The 11,205-nt window shown below is 29.7% G+C and overlaps 1 protein-coding gene across 1 annotated transcript in view; it reads left to right on the plus strand.

Moving 5' to 3' along the window:
• LOC107456635 (uncharacterized) overlaps positions 1-10,878 on the plus strand; it is a 166,010-nt gene extending 155,132 nt beyond the window's left edge. Inside the window, exon 4 of the mRNA XM_016074541.3 lies at positions 8,584-10,878. Within this exon, the coding sequence (XP_015930027.1) occupies positions 8,584-8,675 (92 nt within the window). The 3' untranslated portion in view covers positions 8,676-10,878. The remainder of the gene's footprint in view (positions 1-8,583) is intronic.
• The last annotated feature ends 327 nt before the right edge of the window (positions 10,879-11,205 follow it).

Here is an 11,205-nt window from a genome sequence, read left to right on the forward strand (position 1 = left end):
ATCTTGCGAATTATTTGAATGAAGTGTGAAGAGCATGTGAATTGTGTAAAGAACATGTGAATCATTTGAACCTGAGAAGAACGTAGCAAATCTTAATTTTTTTTGTTTTTTCCTCTATTTTTTTTAAATTATCTGTCATTTTTAGGACAACGGAAGTGAGTCCCAATCGCAAACAATGAAACTGCTCAGTAAATTTTTTTTTAAAAATCTTTACCGTTTCTCAGCCTTTGCAATAATCTAAAAAAAAAATTGCTAAACTATTTTTTTAAATTCACGCTACTTTTGAAAAGCTGAACACATCAATAGCTTTGTGACAATAATACGTTATAGCGTTTTAAAATTTAAAACTAGCCTTACATATATCTTTGCAATCGAAAGCTTATGAATTCTTAGAAAATTTATTTAAATTTCTTCCACATTGATGACCTTAAAAAAAAGACAGCTTAAATCGTCATGGAACACATTTTAAATGAATTAATAGTTCTTCAAATAAATATTTTTAAGTTAAAAATGCCTCGATTAAGTTTACCTAAAGGCAATAAATAATATCTTTTTCATACTGTTAAACTCTAAAAATAACTAATAATAATTTTCTCAATTTTATTTTATTGCTTACCACCAAAAGTGCCAATTACGGAATATTTTATCTCAGCTTAAAATTAAACTGAAATATTTTTAAATACTTTTTATTCGATTTACATTGAACCAAGTTAATAGTTAAGCAGCAAATATAGTTACACAATGTGATACTATGGTTTGACATCAAACTATAGATTCACATTTCGTAACTATTAGAATCACATTGCGTATAGTTTGACATCAAAGTGTTGATTATAAATTGCAAAGTGGTTTAAAAATTTATTTTTAAAAATAGAAGGAACAAGTGGCACAAAGTACCCAATAATTATATACTGTAATTTATTAACATATTAATCGCAAAAGGTTTGTTATTTCTGGTATAGATTAACAGATTACTAATTGGAAAATTAAAAACTGATTAGATTAGTAAATGAGTTTTTATGGTTTAAAAAATTAAATTACATAATTATATTTTAAATTATATGTGCATTTTTAGAGTAGCTCAAAAATATTTTAAACTTTTCAAACAAGGATAAAATCTGTAATTTTGCTTTTTTTTCCCCAAAAAAAGTAAGTTTATTTTTAAAATATCTTTTTTAACTACCTCAACCACAAATTTATTTTCGAATTCTGTTCTCTTTATTTGACGATTATTAAAACTAAAAAAAAGTATTTAAGTAAACCAAAAAAAATCGAAAGAAAATATTGAAAAATAAGGTATATTCATGTATTTTGAAAAAGAAAGTCCGTAAAGCTGTATCAGTCGATCTGGAAAGAAAACATTTACTAGAAAAATATCCCCACGATACAATATTTCCTATACTAATGATCCGAGAAAACTAAAAAAACTTTCAGGAACGGTAAAATTCGACTTTTCATTTTCGTTTGTAGAATTTTGAGTTCGTATATCGCCAAATAAAAGTGCAGAAAATATTTATCTAAACAAAAATTATATTTTGAGTTTTGCTTACCATAATGTATATACTGATAAGTTTTAAAACACAAATATGACATTACATGGCATATGCATAATAATTATTTTGAAATTTGTCTTATATGTCAAGTTGAGCCAATAACGTTATTTTAATATGTTTTATGCGTCATTGTAACATAAAAACATTTGTCCTGGAATAAAAACAATTGCAGTTTTATAAGAACATTTGTAATAGTACAAAACAATAGCAGAATCATAAAAATAACTGAATTTTTTTAAAAACAAATGTGGTATTATGAGAAATTTTAAATTGAGGAAATCCCACAACAGCTAGTTTGTTGACCAAAAACATAATTTTGGGACAATTGATATAATGGCTGCAATGGGCTATCATCTTGGTGGACTTCGAGCTACTACCAGGGACAGAACTCTAATTGTATTACAAAGGCAATTTTAATACTACATTAAAATTTGCAATACAAGAAAAATAATAATATTGAAATAGCTCCACAATTGTAGTTAGCAACATGAAGAAAAAAATTTACTGATTTTTTGACCAAACTATTAAGAGCACAGAGTTAAGAGCTCAGTTACATCCCATGTTTTTAAGATCAGTTTTGATTTTTGAAAAGTTTTGATATTCTATAAAAAAAAATTACACCATATACTTTGAAATTATTTCGTTGCGATATTAAAAAATATATATTAAAATATAATAAATAATTATTAAAAGTTTTTGGCATCAAATTATGTTTAAATGAACAATTATAAACGGGCGAAAAAATATTCCAATTCAAACAAATCTGGAGATATGATAAAAAAAAAAAGCGGCAACAGTAAGGAGTAACTTTAGGAGCAAAAGATTTTGACGAGCCTACTAATCAAAATAATCTTGTCTCTGTTTTCAAATTCTGCAACAATCATCCTTTTATATTTCAAAAATATATAAACTATTAACTGTAAGATTCTGTTTACCAGGTAAGATTACGGATTGATTTCGCAACTCTATTTAGTTAACCCTAATTAGCATCTTTAAAGTTTATGATAACTATTTAACGTGTAAATCTGATCATTAGTTCAAATTCCCAGCAATGTGAGTTATTAATCTTTATCTTTATCTATTGCCAGGTGTTGGTCTACTAATTCTAATGGTGATTTAATAATGAAAAATAAAGGGCTAGAAATTTTAAAGTATATTAAACTAGACCTGAAAATATACATTTTCATTTCGTAGCCAGTGGCTGGAAGATTCTAATGACTTAGTAGATGCTTTTTCTTCAAACTTAATGAGCCAATCACAGATATGGATAGATCCTTTTCGTTTAATAGCCATTTTTTGCAAAAAAAAATTTTTACTTGAATTAAATTTATTTTAAATAAAAAATTATAATTTAAATAATCTACGGCCATAGAAAGTTAATTCAACAATAAAAAATGTAAATATGTCGCAAACTTTAGCTAAACTTGTAAAAATATTTCGTGAGGCAGAACACATTTAATGTATAGATTACAACTTTGAAATTTGCGAATTATTGCAGAACTCTTTTTCCACACGAATATCTCCTTCCAGAAACTAATGGATTCTGGAGGATCAAAATTGTGAATGGTGGCATGGACATTTTAATGAAAATTCCATTTTTCAGTCTCTTTTTCTACATTGATGAACAGCCCGCAAAATAAACAACGGACCACCCTGAATAACTTTTGATCTATTGAACCTTCACGTTCTAGGATTCAATCTTAATGGTTTGAGAGGGTGACCTCAAATATACTAACTAATTAGTGCAGACGATATTTTAAGTTCCGAAATCAGAAACACAAACGTACTTTCTATGAATAAACATACCTTCTTTTCGACGGATACGGATTTCCGAACTCCAAAATATAATCTGGGAAATATGATTTCAATGTTTTGGTCAGGAGAGTGATTCAAAGTTTGGATCCCTTAATGTTAATTTCACTTTTTGCGTATTTCGCAATAACTGGAGAGCTTTTCAAGCGAATTAAAAGGCTTTCGCTCATAATTATGAAATTCATTTATCCTAACATAATTCAATGCAAAAAAAAACAACTTTAAATAAATATTTATCATTTTTATTATTTTATTTAACAATGGTTGAAAAATTTTGAATTGAAAGATATACAATTTTTTACATTATATTAAAGTACGTAATACTTCTTAGCAAGATAGAAAATTTGTGCGAAACCGGTTGAATAGTTCTTGAGAAACGACTGAATCGTAAAAAGAGAACCCACCCCGATCATTTTTTGTCCAAGACAGGTGTTCTGAGACGGTCTTCTTGTGGTTTACAGTCAAAAATATGCAGACTACAGGGCGCCTGGCAAACAGGGCACTTGCATTATGTCTCTGGGAGACTGTTATCCGTAAAATGAATGTTTCTTTTACATTCTGCAGGTTGAGAGACAGTTTTGTCGCTTTCGCGGACCTATCCCTTTTAGCTAGAAGTCCTAAATAATGGTCTTAAGCCGGCGTTTCTTTTTTGCAGCCTTGACTAAGTCGGCGGGGCCCCTATTCTTGCTTCTGTGAACTGTTTTCATAGAATGAACACCACGTTTCTCGAAACCCCGTGGTCCGCCCCTGGTTGGCCTACCTCGAGTCTTCCAACTATCCTCCATTTTGTGGCATTGTATAGACGATGACGACTGGCCATACCAACGATGGGTAAGCAAAGATATTTAAAAAGCAAGGATTAGGCTAGGTTACGATGCTTCAAAATGTCCTTACGCAACAAGCTTCGGCGAGCAAATGAGATACCTCTACACAAACGCGATCACAGCACCGCTGCTGCTCGACGTCACACACTACTGCGAGACAGAAGAGTTCACGAAGAGCTTAGTTATCATCTTATACCCTATTTGCGTATAGGCGCTACATATTTTGTTCTTTTTTTTTTAAATCGTTTCTCTCTTTAATTGTTTTATTAGTGTACCTTTACAGTCTATAAATATTTGCCTACACAAGTTGGCTTCATAAAATGGAAATTCAATGCTTCTTCAATAATTTTAAATTTTTTTTAAAAAATGTTACATGAATTAGTATAGCATATAGCAAGCTCCTTTTGACTATCCTTAATTAAAAAAAACTTGCTTATATTAAGAAGCTTTGTAGAAAGAATCATTAACACTTTTGATTACTTCCTGCATGACAAAAAAAACTACACATATTAATAAAAAGAAAACATAAAAAGATAAAAGCAAGAAAAAACACTCTCCCTAAAAAAACCTATTCAAATTTCAATGGGCTACTTCAGCAACCTTTTTTCGGCGAAACTAATAATTCCTACTAAAACACTGATGAGAATGATTAAGAAAAAAACTCTCACCAGGGTAAATAAGCTCAAATAACTCGCCAAGGTCTTAAAAGAAGCTAAAGGGAGGGAAATAAATTCCTTCAGAGCCCCCACACTCTCATAATAATAGCCAATGATGTAGTGAGCAATGATTGTTAAACAGTCCTCATCACCAGCTTGATGTTAGCAATCCAGAAACAAAGGGCGATGGGGGAAAGAAAAAGGGAAAAAAAGGGATTTTTATTATAACGTCGCCAAGAGTTAGATATTATGGATTTTGGCTTTCCTTGAAATTTCGAGAGGAGCCGGTCGATTAGAGACAAGAGGGTTCATTTTCTTTGGCTCATTATGCGAATTCGGCCGTTCATAATTGCTTGGGGTATCGGATAGGAAAAGAGGGTTCAATTATTGGCTAATTAAATTTTTCGCGGGCTGGTGTGATAAATGGCATCACCTTTTCGTCAAGGCAGCGACGGAAATTCTTCCTTCGTCTTCTTGCAATGAAGTACGGAGTATAAGGAAAATTCTCGAAAATTAAATATACTGAAATTACCCCATCATCTCAAACTGGAAACTTGTTTTGAACTTAGGATAGATTTTTCAGTGTTCCTTCCTCGATGTATTAATACCAAAGGACAAATAATTTACGTGCCGAGTTATTAGATATAATTGTTAGTGTTTAAAGTAGTTTATAAGCTAATTTAATCTATACATTTGCTAATTATAGAAAGAAAAAAAAACAAAAATACAACCTTCTCTCAAAATTGTCTATGCTATTAAAATTTCATGCAGTAATTTTCTAATCATTTTTGTTCTTCGCGACTATGTTTCAAAGATATTACGTTATAAGATATATATTTTCATGTTTAAGCTTTGTACAATTAAAGTGCTCTTACCATCATAACTGTATGAACAGAACTGTATTAATCAGAAATAAATATAAGCTTTAAAAGGTGAACGACATTTAATAATCGTGTTTATAAGCAAATATTTCGAAACGATTCGTGCCTGTGTTGAGCAACAAGTTTCGATTTGTTAGTGGGATTATCATTTTATATTGTTTATTCTACTAAACTAACCACCCTTAGAAAATCTTACAACATTTATCTTTAAACTTGTGGCTATGCCAATTAAAGACTATAGATCTTTTTTATTGATAAGATTTTTTTTTAAAAAAAGACTTTTAAACATGCATAGGTTCGGAGTAAGACCTAGAGGACAAAAAAAACTTGACCCAATGATATATTAGCTCAATTTTTCTGCTAAAAGTACAGTTAACATACTTTGCATCTGAACGATACATTTGCATCATACAGATGTCGTAAATTTGATAAACGTCGCTTTATTATTGATGTAAATATAATCCTTATTTTAGGGTACATTTAATATTTAAAGATGTCCGATATTGATGCCGATATTAATGACGAGGGTGTTTAAATTTATCTTTATGTTTCATCGTAATAATAGCGTAAGGAAAAGGTGCGTTATGATGGTTAAAGTATTCAAATATGTCTAATATTTACGGCAAATCCATAGTTTTCAAGTTCGCTGCTTTTTGTAAACGGGGATACATACTTCTAATGCTGTTTAAGTTCATGTTTTATTAACATCGAAATATCAAGGGGAAATGGTGCCGTAAAAAATAAGCAACTAGATTCTGAAATATCCGATTAGTATATAATTCATATTTTTTTATGTTTTTAATGAAAATCATGATAGATTCTATGTTATTTAAATTCATACTAAGGTTATGTCGTTTCAGGAAACGAAATAAGTTAATTTATAGAGTGAACACATCAATATTTAACCGTTCGTAAAAGTAACAATTGTACACATATCAGTCTATAATTATTAGCGTGGTCATTTACCAAATGACCTTTAGACCAAATATCATGCGTCGTTGATCCTGATTTTTGAAAATCAAAACCGTATTAACAGTATCGTAATTTAAGAGAGCATTATTTTTAAGAAACCTTTTCTAAAAAAGTAGTTTAATAGGGCTAATTCTAAACAATATAAGGAATATACATTTATAAAAACTTAGTTCATTTATTTATTTCAGGAGTTTTTAGTTGTTGTTTCTTTATGTCGCATTAAAGCTGCACGATGGAGTATAGGCGACGATCTGGGAAACATCCCTGAGGATGATCCAAAGAAATGTCATCACGATTTCAATCCTCTGTAAAGAGGATGGCTCCCTCGCTTCGATTGCCCAACGACCAGCTCGAGAAGTCGAACATTTTCCAGTAGAACAGTGTAAAAAAGACCGATACCGCACACCCTTGGTCACTTCGTAGCCTGATCAAAGCAGTCTATCACCCGTACACTGCCCTCACCCAGTGATCCCTTACTTCGGTGTTCTACGAAGAACCGTGTCTTACGATCAGTTCACTAGGGGGGGGGGCAAGTGATTTAAAAAAAAATGTTTCAGTGGTGTTGAAATTTGCAGTTTTGAAAAAAAGAGGGGAAAAAACAAACGTTTACTGAGAGCAAACACAGAATATAGATAGAAATAGTTTTAAAACCGTTAAAATCTTGCGGTGATCTCGTTTCGAGTACCGGAGAGCTGCTACAGCCAATTGACGATCTTACTCGCAACAGAATTGATTCGGTTCCTCTGATGGTTCCCTGTGTCATTCTTTCGGAGAATCACAAATCTAAGTTGCGTGTAGGTCGAGCCTGTAATCTTCTGTACGAAATCCCCCCCCCGTCCCTGAACAAAATTAAACTGAATTCAGAAAAACTCAGCAAAAGCTTTTTTCTTCTCTTCTTTTTTTATTGTTAGCCCTCATTTAGAATTCTAATGAAGTCTGACAATATTACGAATATATATATTTAGATTTTATTGAAAGTTAAGTTTTTAAACTAGCAGTTTTTAATTTTTATATTTGGCAAAAGGCATATTTTAAAAGTCGAAATTTGAGCACACAACTTTCTGTCAAAATCTGAACTTTATTATGAAAACGAAATTGAGATACGTGATATTTAGTCCAAAAAAAAACCTGCTGTGATCTTACAAGAAATAATTATTTTCATTGAATAATATGCTATTGCCGTAACAATTAGGGCTGACAGGTATTTAGGACTGCTAGGTTTGAATCGCTAACAGAGAGTACTTACAGTGCTAACAATTAAAATAATGTAAAAGGCCATTGTAAAGATAAACCAATGATTTGTAAAAATAAAAACCATTTGTTATCTAGTTTTTTAAAATTTGAAAAATTGCTTCAACGTCGCACTGTCTGGGCTTATATAAATTTGAAGAAACAAAATTTAAAATACTTCACAAATTTTTTGTTTCACCAAAATTAGCAACTATTAAAAAAAGGTTTAATGTTGCTTTAAATATTTTAGCTTTTCGTCCGTTTTTAAGTCCAGTCAATTCTTTTGAACAAGGCAGAAATAGTTTAAAAATTAAAACTTTGTTTCTATTTAATTGCACTAAAACCGATTGTTTGTTAATATTTCTTCACTGAAAAGCTTCGAAAAACATCCTTAATGTAGATTCTGTTGTAAATTATCTATTCTATTATATTCCTGAAAAAATCATTGCAATAAAAAGTTTAAGCAATCAAACAGTTTGATTGCTTAAAGACTTTCTTCAAGAGTTTGTTTGTTAAGAATTTGTTTTAAGATTTTGTTTGATAAGAATTTGTTTCAAGAGTTTGTTTGATTAGAATTTGCTTGTTTGTGTGTTTGTATTCAATGTTAATCAATAATTTAAAAGTAACTGATTTTATTGTTTCTTTACTATTTCAGATAGACCTGTAGCGAAATCGCAATCTGCTGCTCATGTTTGTACGTGGACAAAGTTCAGTATGGCGTTATTAGTTCTCCTTTTTCGCCAATGATATAAGTAGTGGCCAAGTAACTTATCCACTGTGCCTGACGAAGCAGTAGTCGCTTTTTGAAGTTAGAGGATTATGTAACTTCGAATCAGCAAAGCTGTTTATTATTTCATGGAACAACTGTCGGAATATTCAACGAAAGTTGATATGATTGTGAGCTTTTTGCCAGTAATACTTAGTGAGGACCTATCATACCCGAACATGTCCAGTATGAAGTATTATAGTTACTGGAACTACAATAAAAATCAATCAAGATGTTTGACCTAGTGGGCACTGATTTTCGATCTGTATATCGAGAAGTATTACATCTAAAGAGTACATGTTTTTTTTTCGATTTGACAACAATGCGTTGAATAATTTCATAAGTAATTGCACATTTTGTTTAATTTCTGCAACAATTCAAGGTTACAAAACAGTTTCTGCGGATATTTAAAAAGCGCTTACTGGTGCTATATAAATTTATTAATCGTTGTTCATATTTATAAAACATTCAGAAATTGTTTGAACATTCTAAATTGCGTTTTTAACAAAAACGTAAGACAAAATAGTAATATATATATAGCATTCCTAAAAAATCTAAATTGTTCCACGTACAACCACCTGTTATGTTTCTATGTTTAATAGGTAAAGAAAAACGTGTTTCTAAGTTATTAAACTAATGATACTAATGAATTATTAAATAATATATTCTTATTGATTTAGTTAAGTATTATGTATAAAGCGACAAAAAGTGTCAAAACTTTTGAGGCAAAAAATGTAATTAAAATTTTTTTCTTCAATTCAAAAAAATACAAACCGTCTGTATTTAATAAATATTTGATGAATTTTGAAGAGAAATTTAGATCTGTCTTCAAAATTTGTTTCGATTTTCGTAATCTTGTTCTTAAATATTTCTCGATCTGAAAAGAAATTATTGTGCAGTCACAGCTTTTTATTTCAACGCTTATAAGTCGAAGCTTTAAGTTGAAAAAAAAATTTATGGTCTTAAAAAAAGTGCCAAAAAGACTGTTGCTTGGTGATGATTTTATTTTCAATATTGCTGTACAAGAACTGTTTGAAATATGAAAATGACTTATGTCCTTTTCAGAAAAAATTAAATGGCTTGGTTAATATATTTTAGACAGATAAATGTTAAATTTTAGGTTTAAATTTAAAATACCTTACAAACATTTAATTATTTAAAATTTCTTTACATGTTTAGTAAATTAAGTTTGAAAAACATTCAGTTACTATTATTATTAGTTTTAAGAATTTAAAGAAATTAGGTTATTAATATTATTCCTTTATATCCTTTAAAATTTATTACATTTCACAAGTTTAATCTCAATTTTGAGTGTCAAGAGAGCAGGTTTTAGCAAGTTTAGTTTCAAATTAAAAAGTATTAATTTCAAATTAAACTAAAATTCATGCACATATTTTTTAAATAAACAAGAGGTGAAAAATATGCAGACACCAAATAAGTAAATAAAGTTACAAAATGCGAAATGTTTAGAACAAGCACACTTAAGTTTTACACAAGCATACTATCTTGATGATGAAATCCAAAATTAATCCAAAAGAACAAATTATCCTAAAATAATTAAATTTGAAATTTTATATCATTGTGAATCCGTAACTGTAGCCTAATTTTAGGAAACTGTGATTTTAAGTCGCATTTTTCTTTTCAATAAATTTTTTAAAAAATTATGCATTACAAAACGGTGCTTTTTCCATTGACTTTAGTTCGAAGTGGTGAACTTGTTATTTGCAATCGTGCAAAGCTATTGAATATACCCCATGTAATATGTATAAATGTGTCCTACACAATGTTCATAAACCATTGCATTATTTTGCGTTAAAAATAAAAGAATTTATTTATAAACAATAATGCAAATCTTTTTTCCAGTTACTGTTAACCAAAAACATGTATATACTTATAGTGTTAAAACTGTTGACAAATACATTTATTTATAAGACATATGAACATTTGAGTTTATTCAAATGTGAGAAAAGTTGTTTCTCCTCTGAAAATATAGAAGTATATGTTTAACATAGGGAAAAGTTTGTTTCATTTACGTTGGATATTTTGTTTTTTGATATCGTTGTTGACACGATAACGTTATAAACGATAAGTTTTTAACTTTCATTTTCGATTTTCAAAAGACGTTTAAAATATTGAAATAATTGTAAGAATTATTTAAATTCAAATCTTCCTTAGAAAATAAAACTTCTCTTAAATTTTATTTAAAGATTTTAAAAAGACAAAAGTATGTTTTTATAGTACATTTTGAGATTCTTTTACCCTGGTATTATCAGGGTGTTCCTTGGAGACTGCCCTGAATGTATATTTACAGAATTCTGGTCAGGAATGAAGTTAACATTTAAACAATGCAGGTCTAAAATTTATATTTTAGCTAAAAAAAAGTTCTATCCAAATCTAACGAATTAGTTTGGGAAGGCGAGACTGAAAACATTAAAATTCGTTTAATGGCGGAGGAAATAGAGGAGCAGAATTATTGTTATTGTTAATGTAGTTCATTTACGTCGCACTAGA

This window comes from Parasteatoda tepidariorum, chromosome 1, assembly GCF_043381705.1.
Source record: "Parasteatoda tepidariorum isolate YZ-2023 chromosome 1, CAS_Ptep_4.0, whole genome shotgun sequence".
Taxonomy (NCBI): Eukaryota; Metazoa; Arthropoda; class Arachnida; order Araneae; family Theridiidae; genus Parasteatoda; species Parasteatoda tepidariorum.